At 41.4% G+C, this 14294-nt stretch overlaps 1 protein-coding gene and 1 long non-coding RNA gene across 3 annotated transcripts in view; one reads left to right on the top strand and one right to left on the bottom strand.

Annotated features, from left to right (window-relative positions):
- The window catches only part of shank3a (SH3 and multiple ankyrin repeat domains 3a), a 262588-nt gene extending 255434 nt beyond the window's left edge, over positions 1-7154 (bottom strand). Inside the window, exon 1 of the mRNA XM_061251833.1 lies at positions 6905-7154. Coding sequence (XP_061107817.1) covers positions 6905-6946 — 42 coding nt within the window. The 5' untranslated portion in view covers positions 6947-7154. The remainder of the gene's footprint in view (positions 1-6904) is intronic.
- LOC133135075 (uncharacterized) lies at positions 6657-9239 on the top strand. 2 transcript variants are annotated; one of them, XR_009709361.1, is made up of 3 exons: positions 6657-7124; positions 7750-7800; positions 8903-9239. It is a non-coding gene; the product is annotated as an uncharacterized LOC133135075 (long non-coding RNA). The 2 variants fall into 2 exon arrangements; XR_009709362.1 differs by having other exon boundaries at positions 8881-9239.
- Positions 9240-14294: the final 5055 nt, after the last annotated feature.

Raw genomic sequence — 14294 nt, 5'->3', positions numbered from 1 at the left:
TTAAACTGTACAGTGACACAGTTAACTTACATTTGTTTTTACACTAGAAATGCTTATTCCTATTATATGAGCTACAGTGTGACACTGGAGTTGAATGTCTCAGTCACACTGAGCTGCGGTTCACTCAACTGAAACATAAAGTGAACTATCAGAGGTCTCAACAGCTTTAAAGAATACAAATGATGCTTCTCCGCCTCAACTTGGCCAAAGACACCATTGTTGCTGACTACATTTCTGAAGCATGGCCTACTTTAAACATTTCACACGATGTTGCCGTTTATTAGCACATTTCTTATGCTGAACAGAAAAGGGAAAAATAACTAATCACATATGCATTTTATGAATACTTAATGTTATTATTCTGCAGGAATGTACATCAAAAACGGTAAGCATCATAATTTAGTATTAATTATTCAGAAATCATGGGCTTTTTTTGGACTGCTGATTTCAAGCTAGTCCACCCTGCAATGTTCTCACAAGGTTTCAGCAATCAAAGAAAAAGGAAAAGCATGTTGTAATTTGGGCTCTTCGAGTGTCTTTTTTTTTTTTGCACAGTATAGCAAAGTTGAGATGTCAGTTTCAATCTAAATGCTAAATTCTTCACCCTCAACTTAGATGAACTCACTGAAGCAAAGCATTAGTTGTCATTTCATAATCTGATGAAAAACAGGAGAATGTTGACTGTTTGGGTTGCACAATTTGGGCTTTAATCTATTTAATCTAAGTTTTGGTAAAAATACAGGGGAAATCTACACCAGAATGATGACAAAGGGAGCGTTTACGCACATACTGCGTGCGGTTTGTTGATATCATACAGAATGTTCCGCACAGCAATCCCTCCCAAAACTGTCAAGTCACTCACATAAAATAGCCCTAGCTTTAAGAAAAAAACAACAACTCTCCAGTCCCACTAAAGAGGCTGGATTTTATGTACACAGAATGTTACTTTAGTATTTTAATTAATTCCTGAAAACTGAACATTAAACATCAGACATCATAATGAAAGCAAATCAACTCATCAATTCATATGAGGCAGGTCTGTTCTGTTGAGTGACAGGTCAGATTTATCCCCAATTTTCTTGTCCCAAACACCTACTCTCCTCATAAAGCCTGCTATTTGTGACTGTGTCCTCAGTCAGGGCTGAAGGAAATGCAGAATGCAGGATCCAAACCATCCACTGCCAGACCCTGCTCCTCTGTCAGCTGGCAGCTTTCACACACTCTCAGAAAAAAGGTATAAAAAAAGTGCCCGTAAACTCTTGTCATTGGGGTGATACCCTATCGGTGCATAAAACTGTTCACAAGCCAGTAATGCACAATTAATTTGAACCATTTTTGCCAGTAAAAGGTACTTATTAGGACTGAAAAAGAACAATAATGTACTTTCAGGGTATATTTGGGAAATGTGTTCCCTAAAGAGCAAAAAAGGACTTCCAAGCTAACCTTTTTTGGGGATTGCTGAGAGGGCACTCGTGGCTGAATGTTTAATCCAATAACATTGGATGGGACATCCTGTGTCGCCCCTCTCCGTAGAGGGAGAGGGAGAGGGAGAGGGAGAGGGAGAGGGAGAGAGAGGTGTGGCTAGCCTGACTACACCTAGCGATGGGTGAACACGCAGAGCTACGGGTGAAAGTTCGGCATTGTACATCCTTCCTCCCCTCCCACACCGCAGACCGGTTCTGACACGGTCTAATTGTTGTTGGGTCTGTCACGCAGCGCTACAGAGACTTAATTACCTCCTCCTCGTCTCAGCCAGCCTTTTATTCCTTTCTCCCAAAGTCACACGACTCAGCAACAGATAACTGCGTAATGATTGGGGGACAGAAATGTAATTAAAAAAGAGGAAACGGGTGGGTGCTTATCAGCTGCGCTCTTGGCCCGCGGCGTCGATGAACCCCCCCGGGGGCAAAAACACACGAGGGGAGGGGAGAGGGTCGCCGCGGAAATGCAGCCCACAATCCTGAATGAACTTCAGGAGGTAATGCAAGAATGAATCTGAGAACGAGATCAATGAACGGGCTGAACAGTTCATGACCGAATGAATTGGGTTACTAACGTGTGAAAGGGAAATGTTTCTCCAGTATAACCTTCCTCGACCTCCTGCAGCTTCTCACACAGTTTATCATCACCACTCCCTGTTTTCACTGTCTCCCTTAACTCAGCACCGAGCTTGGCTATATTATCTCCCACAGGACAGCCAGCCGTGGCCATTTCTGACATAATGCAGTTTAAGAGGGTAAATAATCCCTCAACGAATGAAAAGCACCTAATTAAGACAAATGAACAGCTTGTTAAAATCCTGGGGTTGCGATTGCGGTTGGAATGAAACTCTGCATGCACAGGGGTACTTCAGTATGGAGTTTGAAATCCACTGATGCAATGTTTATGTAATCATACATCTACAGTAAAGCAATATTGTGGGTATTATCTGCTCCCTCTTTTACCAAATATGCCTGAATATTCAGCATTCATTATTGATGTACAGCGGGATTGGCTAATACAGCCTGCAAAACTGAAAGTGTGTTTACAAATTATTATTATTTTTTTTTAAAGGAATAGAGACAAGGTCATTCAATAACATTTCACACATTGATCACATTAGTTGTGTTCACATTGATATTTCCTCAAATATCAAACCGAAACTGGAATTTAAGTCAACCGATGACAACCTAATAACTGTCAATTTTCACTCACGTCACCCCCAATGCTGACCCGTTGAAATAATGCCTCGTCTGAGTCAGTTCAGTGAAAGACTTTTCATGATTAATCGGTCTAGAGAACCATTAACTAACTGACGTTGTATTACTCATTCACACAGTTGGATGACGATGGCGATGACAAGTCAGGATCAGTGCCTTTTGAGTTCAAAAACGCAAATTCGAAATGGCGTGAGTTAACTACACCATTACTTTCGGTCACTAACAGGAAGAGAAACCCTCACAGGGTGATGAGTAATTTTCCTGCTTAATAGAGACGGTCTGCTGAACTGAAAAATTGCAAATAGGGAGAGGGAGTGACCTTTAGAGAAAGAGAGAGAGAGAGAGAGAGAAATAAGGATGACAACAAAGGTAAAGGTAATCCAGGACACAACAATGAAAAGGAGGGGGGAGGGAGGGAATCAATCAGCCAGGCACTTGGAGCCATGATAAATAAATTCCACTCGAGGAGAATTAAGGATATCTGCCATGTCACTCATAGAGCACACACACCTGGGTACTTAACCTTGAACAGAGCAGGCCAAAAGCCAGCATCTTACTTCAAGGGCTTGTCTAAAAAGCAGACCATTATATAACAGCAATATATCTTTTTTTAACAGCGTCATTCATAGCTCCGTCCATAAAAAGGCTTCATAACCTCACCCCTTCCATCTGTCAGCCGAGACTGCCAGCTGTCCGTCAAAAGCCCGCAGCCTCTCCTGACTGCAGGGAAACCGCACGCCCCTGAGAGTCAGGGAGGGGCCGCGAATACGAGCGACCATGACACATCATCAGAGATGAACAAAAAAAAGTATTTTGTTCATAAAATAGCGTGACTATTTAAAGTAGTTTATGGTACTTCACCAAATCAAGCTGACAGAGGAATGAAGAGAGAGAGAACTGTTTCAAAAGTAATCTTTTCATCAAAGAGCCCATTTCAATTGATGAACAGGAAGGCCACTGCCATGGAAAACTAGATATCTGTGAAAATGAGGAAAAAGTTATTTAATTCAGTCTGGCAAATACACTTCACAACAACTGGACTATCAAGGACATGACCTTGTGTTCTCCATCAAGAGTTTGAAAAACAGCCAAACTCCTCCATGACCTCCAAAATCATCCATTATGAAGTCTCCACACCTGAACCTGGAATCAGGCACAATAACATGCACAAATACATTCACAATGGTGCACTCCTATGGCTGCATTCCAAAGTACTATCATTTTGCACTTTAAAAAAAGCCTGCACTCTATGACTTATGACTTATACCACATTTACGAGTTGTTTGTGTAAGAAACCCAAACTCTAACTGGCAGAGAGAATTTATCACGTAAAAATTCAAGCTTATCTTTCTTTTTTCACTTTTCCAATCAATCTTGCAGCAAAAAACTCCACAATCTTGAATACTTCTGAAACACCATATTTGGTCATTGGTTTTTGAAATTCTGATATGCGCAAGATGATTATGTTGACGACAGCACTCGAGTACAGTTCACCCAGTGTCCAATACAAAGTGCTTCCCCTGTCAGTCTGTACAGTACAGCAAAAAGTGCTCAGTATTAACAAGGACCTTTACCTGAAGACTGCTGTTCCTCTATCCCGAGCCCTTGACATCAGTTCCTATAACATGTCATACAAACCAAGACAGATGCGCCCAGCCATCAGACATATAATATCTCCCCACTGAAACCTATGCTGAAAAGAGCCCGACAACATTATTAAAATCTTCAGGCCACATTGCACAATATCACATCCGACTGGGTTTAAACTGATTAGAGACTCGGTTCACAGCTCTATGAGTCTAATGCGATTTCTACAATTCAGGACAAAGCGAACACAACAAGTGTCTCGATGGGGTTTCAGACGGTGGTGGAAAGCAGTAAAGAGGAGAGGAAGGGGTAGCATAGTGAGTGAGGGGAGAGATTTGAGCTGAAGTGAGCATCCACTGCCTACCAGGAGTCCATGATGAGTACTGTATTGTATGCAGGACCACCATGTTTCAAAAGCGCACAACCCAAAGGAATTTAAATGTGCATTACAATAGGTACTATGTAGGCACTATGGGGCAGCCTGTCGGTACATGACTGGGATCAGGATGGTCCAATGGTTCAAGCCCCAGTTTTATCCATGCAGCTGTTGGGCTCTTGAGCCAGGCCCTTAAACTTCCATCCATGCTGACTTTCATTCCTTTCGTTAGGGAACTTGATTGTATAAGGGTCAGAATCAACCACTTATCTGAACTGTTATTTAGCTAACGCTTTTATTCGAAGCAACTTCCAGTTGATTAGACTAAGCAGGGGACAATCTCCCCTGGAGCAATGTGGGGTTAAGGGCCTTGCTCAAGGGCTCAACAGCTGCACAGATCTTATCGTGGCTACACCGGGGATTGAACCACCAACCTTGCGGGTCCCAGTTATGTACCTTAACTACTGTGTTACCACGCTACAGGCTGCCCCATACATTTCTATCTTGTTTTCTTGATTGTTGTGGTATTTTAATGTATTGTGTGTTGTATTGTTATATTTGTTGTGCCCTTGTAAGAGAGAGCTTTGCTCTCAATTGTCCTCATCCTGTTTAAATAAAGGTTTCTATCTATCAGTCTAACAACTAAAAAACACTGACTGAGCAGATGAACTGTGCAGTCAAAACAATTAGTCACCAAGGCGTCAAAATATTCAGAGAAAGTGTGGAGAAAATGACAGCATACAACCCTAATGTACTCTGAAAGAAAGTAATAGGGTTGCCAAGTTCCTGTGAATTCAATCTGGGACATTTGCAAAATTCTTATTCTGTGCCATTGCCTCTGTTGCCCATGGATACGCAACATACAGAATCACAAGCGCAGCACAGATAACACAAGCTAGCAATAGTATGACTTGCATGTATAGTCATTCAAACCTCACAGCCACGCACAATGCTGACTGCAAAGGTTTGTTGAATAACAAAGAGAAAAAGCGAAGGCAATTACACAACTATAACCTGTTTTATTATAAACAGAACTACGACCAAGAAAAGCTAGCAACTTCAATGACAGAGATAACCGTGTCTCCGTGTCTGCTATAATTGCTCTTGTGAGGAGAATGGTGGATGTCAGCAATTGTGCTTGGCTTGAACCTTAACATGACTCGTCTGTGAACCAATCAGATACTCCTAACTGAAATATGCATAGGATTTTGAGAGTGTCAAGGCACAGGACTGCAGTGGCTTAATCAAAATGAGACATTTCTTTTTTAATGACCAAAAGAATCTCCCGGATTTAATTTATTGCATTCTGGACAAACTAAGCCAAGTCTCTCAACCAAGCCTTGATAGTTGGCAGCCCTAACCAGTACATAAATTCCTTGAGGCTGTCAGGCTTCTTGACTCGAAGCAAGTCTGCACACTTCACTTGAGAACTGCCCTTGGACTCAATACCAGGATTTGACAAGAACTGCCCTTCCGAATTCACAAATTACTGCACAAGACAACAGTACTGAAATTCACTGGGGGAGTTCTGAAATAAAGGTTCAAAAATCTTCAGAAATCAAAATGACACTTTTCAATTTTACGAAACTTCAACCATGCGTTAAGCTGTGGCTGGGACACAATGCCAGAACATATTGTTAAAAAAAGACAATGTATAATTTATATCACAAACATGTCTACCCAAACTAAGTAATTATTGGTTAATACTAAAGTAAATGATCCTAATTCTACTATTAATAGCCTTCTAGTAATTTTTACAAAAGTATAGTTATGTCCCATAGATTTTTTAAAAATAAGGTTAAAAACAGAGTGCAGTTTAAAAGCAGCTAGCATGCAAATAAACTGAACCTAGAAAGAAAACGTAATGTACATTATGAAAATATGTTGTTAATTTGACTCGCTAGGGTGACGAGGTCCTCATACTGGCTCTATGATGTTGAAGTTCGCTATTGCGCTACGGACGTGGACAAACAAAGATAAGCTTAAACATAAGAACCAGAGTCCCCACCCAAAACAGCACAAGGGGAACCGTCGCAATTAAACTCTCTCATGCCGTTAAACAACGACACACACGCAAACAATTTGGGTACGAATTTGGTTGTATTATAAGAAAGGAAAAGAAAAGAAATTCGCAGGCACCTTAGCAAGTTCACAGAAAATATAATATGCCCCACAAAAAAAGAACCACGTTGGCGCGCTTTGTCAGAGCTCTGTTGAAGAAGGCAAATTGCAGCTTTCTCACCCAGTTCAGTCCTGGCTTTGGAAATTGTTCAAGGGCCGCCATTTCCTAAGGTAATTGGAATCCAGAGGCATAGCACCGTCGATACAAAGTCCTCCAGAATTTGGGATAATCCGTTCGGTAGGACAAAGCTACAAATCCCGCAATTATTTCAAATACTTATATTGTCTTTAAACTGGGCTATGGACCAGTACACTACGGAGTCCCTCCCAGGAGTATCGAGGTAAGCAAATTTAAAAACCGAATAGCTACGGCTATACTGAACGTTTCACTTGACCAGAGTTAGTAACAGTTTCTTAATCTTTCTCTCGCCAGCTCTCTTAAAAACCAAAACTCTAGATTTTATTTTACTCACTGCTTTCTATGCTGATTAGGAAAACAAAAAAAAATGTGTTAATAAATTTAGAGATAAGTGATTAGAGAGAGACGATTAAACATTAAAAAATGCGTTGCTATGCTGAACTCCCGCCAGTACACAAAGAATGTTGCAAATTTCAGTTAACTTTGATGAACTGTGGTCAAGCAATAATCACTGTGCATTTAACGTGTTGTCTGCGTTGGGGGAAAAAAAAAAAAAAAATTCACAGAAAGGGCTCTTTTTTTAAATAAACCTAGCGTCAGTTATGTTCCTGCTTCTGTACAGGAACAATTCAATTTTAAAGGCCTTATGCCACCATACTTATTGCAGGGAATTTACATAAAAATGAGAAACCCCATAAAATATGCTACCTGTACCACCCCCAATGTCATTCTAATGACCGTAGTGAATGTAGCGCATGAGGTTAATCTTCACGTAGCAGTTCACCAGGGAGGTGTAACGTGATAATTACCTAAATTTTGCATTCCAGAAGGCTCCACTGACCTCATGCTGAGGGCTGCCCTTGTGATGGGAGACAATGGTGTGTAAATATCGTCACACTTTGGCAATGTATCCCGGTTTCTGGCAGCAATATCAAGTGTCGGCATAGAGACAAAGTTAAGAATCAGTTCAGTCACAAACATTTGCATTTATTTTCCGTGGCAGTCTCTAGAAATTATAATACTTCATAACCGGTGCGCGCGGCGTAATCACAAGATTCAATAAACTGCTTTGTTGTTTTTGGTGGTGTCAGTGTGGGAGGCAGCCGTGCTGTAGAGGGAAGGCCTGTCAAACTGTGTCTCCAGAAAATGTTAAGTATATTGTAATTTGGAGGCGGTGCAGTGTCGTGGTGCTTTATTTGTAAGTCAGAGATTATAAATTTGAATCCCCTGTGGGTCATTGCAGTTGTACCCTTGAGCAAGGTACTTAACCTGGATTTATTCCGTAAATATGCAGCTGTATCGATATATAGCATCTGGATAATGGTGTCAGCTAAGTAGATACTGTACCAGTAAATGTAAACAGTCTAGAAAGTTAAGCGTGCAAAGTTCATTATACAGAGCTGTAGCATACTGTATGAGGTGAGTGAATGTGGGGGACGACACACAACCTATAAAACTTTCACTTTGTTTGAATTTTTTACCAGTTTAATACCTCATGCTATAATCAGCCAAGCAACCATCTGTTTGCTCTGTTTGCTCTCCATTGCCATTTCGCTTGCCCTTAACCACTGACACTGGGCTGTCTAATGCAGGATGGGCTGTATATCGAGTTCCTCCAGAGAACAGTTTTTTCTCATGTTTAGAGTGATTTTTAGTTTTTAACCTCACATGCTGCATTTTTGGGCATTCAGACTCAGCTTTTTTTGTCAAGCATCTTCACGACAAGCATGTCTGTAAAAACCGCAATATAAAAAAATGTAATTCAACCAGTATCACAATTACTGTAAACAAACAGGATTCCGATGGGTCCGTTCATGAAGAGATCTCCGACTCGTTTCCTTACAATTAACAAGGGCTGCAAAAATACAACATCCTGAATAGAAATGGAAATTAATGAACTGCAAATGGATATTAATGTCTGATGTACGGTCCCTTCTTTTTCTCTCACCCGATTGCAGAAGTTTTTCGCTTGCCTTACAGGAGGAAGATGAATAATACAGGACCAATCAACATATCTTTTGCAGCAACATGACCAATGGGATTAACTTGCCTGCCGGGTGAATAGTATATGTGCTTGAGACTGACACAGTTATGGCTACACCGCTACTGCTCAGTCAAGGGAACCCTGAAAACCTATTTGCCAAATTGACAGTCCTGTACAGTATATTGATGTCCATTGCCCCTGAAGGCCTACAGGAGCCACACTATAACAGCAAGGGCAGCAACAGTTTGATTTGGCTACGAAACCCCACATTCAAGAGAACAACTGCTAACAGGAGAATACCTACTAGAGAAAAATAAATTGTCATCAGCAAAGTACGTGTAACTTTTTTATTAAGAAGGGACCCAGAATATAATGAAACTTGCTGTTTGTACATTAAAAGTTCATGTCCACTGTGAACAATCAGGCTATGCAGAAAATCTATAGAGGCTTCTAAAGAACACACACACAAAAATAATAATCTCTGAAGCAGGCGCCTAGACGTTTGAGTCCTGATGAAGTTGTGATTTGAAAGTGGGCAATTTAAAACATTTGCTGTTCATTTTCTGCGAGCCCCAATGCACACGATTCATTCCCCACGAACTCCCAAAAGCCCTCCTTCCGCCACAGAACAATAACAATGCCCAATCACACCTCTGCAAGAGTCCTAACGATCAATAACCGGCAGGGCTGGTGATGAAGTGTTCCTCTTCTTAGGCAGAGATAATGACTTAATACCGCCATATTAGCAGCTACTGTGAGATGAAAGGCTACAGAATCGGTCTCCCCAGGGGAGAGAAATAATCTGAAATAATGCTGTTGTTTAACTTTACTTTTGTTTAAGAAATACATTTTTATTGTCTTTAAAACCCAGTCGAATACAGAGATATGTAAAACAAATTAAATGCTCCAAAAGCAAGTGTACTGCATGCCATGTTTTGGGCTGTTTATAATTTTTTGGTGCCTATGTTCATCATTGCAGGGACATAACATATGGTAAAAAAAAAAATTCTGAAAAGTGTCACTTCAAAGACATCAATCAATAAATATTATTTCACTTATAGATATCCAATATGCATGTCTCTGTCACATAAGCAAGCTCTCTGTGGCCGATTAACAACAGTGACATCATCAAAATGGTCCTTTCTTTTACAGACAAACTTGTTCCACTTTCATTTGCTCATTCCATTATCTCCGTGTGTCATTGCTCTAAAATGCCTGTATTTAATCCTAAACTGACCTTGAATGCTCATTCTCTGTCAGTGGCTGAAAAGCGAAGGCCAAGGAACTGTGGGGCTGAGCTAATAAGTCAAAGCTGTCGGCTTTCAGAAATTATCACATCAAAGAGCATCTTTATTAGAGAATATCCACACCAGCTCTGATAATAAATAGTTGGAGACACGATCGGGTCAAAGGTTCTGATCGAGACACCCGTATCGCAGTGGTCATAATATGAAGGATAATGGGTAGGGGGCTAGGATCTGAGCTGAAACTGGGAATGCAAAATAGTCATTATCCGAGAATAGACAATAACAGGTGTTCACAACCCCCAGGGACTCTTAACACATGCGTAAGTCCACATGTTCAGGCAAAATTAAGGATTAGGGAAATGTTTGATTAGAAACACTAATCAAGACCTTAATTCAACAAGCACAAGATGACAAAAGCTTCTTCTTCCTTCTTCCTCTTTCTATCGATCTGTAAAATGGTATATTTCCCATTTATTTAGCAATGCAGGTTAAGTGCACTGCCCTACAGCAGGTACAACAGCCGTGCACTGGCCGGAGACACACCTGAACTTCTCTGAAAGTCCTTACCATTTCTCACCAACCATTTCTGCTACTTTTGGGGTGAGTAAGAATTAACTTTTAACAATAGAAGCATATAACAATTGAGCTCAATTAAATTTTCACTGGCCGTACAATTGCAGTTATGGAGCCATCACCTTCAGAGACCCCAAAATGGAGGGAGGAACAAAGCGACCTCAAATCCGACGTGATTTAGCAGCATGACAATGAGACAGACATCACTGAGCTAACCCAAATATATGCAGCACAGAGACAGGGGATCACACAAGCGATTTTCCTCCTATATGGAGCAATAACACTGTGGCAGAATGACACCCAAGTGAGAGAGTTGTCTCTTGAATATCTCAAACATCAAAACTGCAATCAATTTCTCCATTAGAATGCTGAGCATTGGTTTGCTCCAAAAAATAAGACTTTATTCAGTCTCTCCACATCACCTAGCTCGTAGGCTCAACATGAACACATTAATGTTATTTATGAGAATTCATGTAGTATATTAATAGCTGTGTCGACTACAGATACCATGAACAAATTTCTATATTGGACCACAAATTGTTTAACAGCAAATAGCTTTCATTCATAATTTCCTGCAGAAAAAATTTGTAATGAGAGGTAGCATCCCGGCTGAAAAACCCCACCAGCTCAAGCTAAGTTTTGAAACCGCTGGTATCTGGTTGACCAGTTCATACCAGCACCCAACTTGACATGGTTTGACCAGCTCAAGCTAAGTTTTGAAACCGCTGGTATCTGGTTGACCAGTTCATACCAGCATCCAGCTTGACATGGTTTGACCAGCTCAAGCTATGTTTTGAAACCGACTTGTTAACCAGCTACCAGCTCGGACAAGCTACCAGCACTGGCTGGTTGACCAACTCATGCCCAGCTTGACCAGATTATGACCAGCTTTACCAGCTCAGGCTTCAAGCTGGTCAAGCTGCCATAGCTGGATTTCACAGCAGGTATCATTAAAGTTTACAGGAGTGAAAAAACTCCCAACAGTGGAATAGTGAGGCCTGGTCTGCATTTTCCAACTATCAAACAGTACACAATTCACACACAAGACGTGGACACTGTTGCTGAAACAGCCGCTCTGTTTAAATGCCACAAACACAAACACCCAGCAAGACTGAAAACACAGCAGGTTTTCACGCTGACTAGGAGCGGGCATCAGAACGCTTGGCAGCGAGTTCTGCTTTCTGTTCTGTTCTCCCGGCGTAAGCTTACATAAGCGAGAGATCCAGAGAGACTCACGGGCCTGAGAGGCTGTCGTTATGGAAACCCCGGCACTGGGATAGAGTCATGAGAACGAGCATTCCAGGCAGGGCTAACCAGGTGACAGGTATGCTAAATGAAAAAAAACAAAACTCAAGCTAGGTTCTGAAATGGCAAGTAGCTGCTCTGACCTCTCTCGCTAACAACGCGATTCTGCCCACAGAACTGCTGCTCGCTGGATCGTTTTTGTTTTTTGCACCATTCTCTGCAAACTCTGGAGACTTGTGTGTGAAAATGCTGGGAGATCAGCAGTTTCTGAGACACCATGTCTGACACCAATCATTCCACAGTCAAAGTCACTTCGATCACATTTCTTCCCTTGCTAAATTCTTTAGCTCCCGCTTTCAAATCTGGGCGACATCTGTGCCCTCCTCAAGTGACACAACGTTCGCTTGTCGAGACAGACATCTGCCCATAGGCCCTTGGAGGCGTTTCCCTGGTCCAGCTGTTCTGAGATGTTGGAGAAGGCAGGGGGGCAGGAGTGTGGTGGAGAGAGCAGCACACCAAAACATCGGTAACCATCTGTTAGGTGATTCATCCACTTTTCCATGCGCATATTCATCAAGCAGGGGATTGCTTGCCTCCGCCGTACATCAGCGTCGGTGATATGTCAATCGATGGAACAGGAGCTGAAGGAGCTAAGATGTATGACTAGATGAGGGCCCAAGGGTGGCAGCCATTTTGATTCGTTCTGGCAGGTAGAGAAACCTACACACTTTGAATCACTCCTATGTCACAGGGAATTGCTAAATGTTTAAAAGTAGCATTTGGACATAAATAAAGTATGCTGTGAACCGGCACTTGATTTTGTCCCCTGTAGGGGACACAAGTCTCTTGATCTTAATCTCATGAGCCAAGTATTCGTCTATACTGAAATATACACACAGTGAGCACTTTATTAGTCTTTTGCTGCTGTAGCCTATCCACTTAGAGGTTTGACTTGTGTTTTCTGAGGTGCTCTTGTGCATGCCACTATTGTAATGTGTGGTTATTTATGTTACTGTTACCTTCCTGTCAGCTTTGACCAGTCTGGCCCTTCTCTGATCATGCCTACATGCTTGTATGCATTTCATTGCTGCCACATGATTGGCTGATTACATATTTTTGCAGTTGATAGGTGTATAAAAGGTGAGGCTTTCTGAATGTCTAAAGAGAATTTCTTTGTCATAGTTTTTGAATAGCTGCTCAGGGCATCAGTGTTTCAGGGAAGTAAGTAACTACTGTATACATTCCAGACATTATAAGTGCTGCATTAACTGAGGATAAATTAAATTAATAAGTTATTATTCTGCGTGGCCATTTAAAAGCAGCCCATCAGGAGAATCACCATGTCTGTGGTTTCCCGCCCACTTGGACTACTCTAAAGATTAATCCATGGGTGAAAAAACAGGTCACTGTTCTTTGGTGTACTTTTAAAATGTACCGTGGGCATGATCAGTCTACGTGTCAGTCTAAGTTATGTACAGATGGTGTTTCTCCCCTTGAAAGCACAACTGGCAGTTCTGGGTAGACTATCAATTCTGTTCTTTGGAACCATCAGCTGTATTTGTATTCTGTATAATATTCATTTGAATAAACATGGAATCGAACATTGAACAATTTGTTATGCTCACTTGTATGAATAGACCTATTTTTGCTTGAGGGTGGACAGACTCCAAAGCCTTCTTTTCTCTCTGCAGTCCACCGGCTGTGCTGTGCAGTAATTATGTTTGAGGAGTGTAGCTTGCCACACGGATGCTGAAGAAGCTACGCTTGCGTAATGAGGTGGCGGGAAAAAACATTAACCATTGGCACTTAACCAGCCCCTCCACTGCATGAGCTGTGGAAAACTGTGTGTTGCCCAGTGGGGCTTTTAGCCATCGTTAGCATAGTCAGTACTCAATTACAAACCACGGGCTATGGTGCAGCACCAGGAACTGCTCCTTTAGCCAGACTTGGTGCTTAAGAATGAAAATGGCCATCGCAATATTGGCAAGCATGTGGCATATTCAATTTGGCAGACTGTACTGTATATTGAATTTTCGGATCAAATGTGGTTTGTGGTGTTCCATGTTGCCGTATTGTGGTGTTCCGTGTTTAAATCAGTAGCAGTTATCACAAGGTTAGCCATCCAACTAGGGAAAAAATTGGGGGGAAAACATGTAAATGTAGAACTGAATATAATAGAAATTCCGTATGCATAATTGAATTACTTCATATAATGTAAACGATTGCCTCATGGCGAAATTTGAAAGCTCAGTTCCAGTAATTAAATCTCGGGAACGATTCTCCAGTGAAAGCACCAACTGTCAAACTGTCAAACATTCTACAG

Source organism: Conger conger, chromosome 8 (genome assembly GCF_963514075.1).
Source record: "Conger conger chromosome 8, fConCon1.1, whole genome shotgun sequence".
Classification (NCBI taxonomy): domain Eukaryota; kingdom Metazoa; phylum Chordata; class Actinopteri; order Anguilliformes; family Congridae; genus Conger; species Conger conger.
Note: the sequence above shows the minus strand (reverse complement) of the source record. Positions and strands in the feature narration are given on the sequence as shown.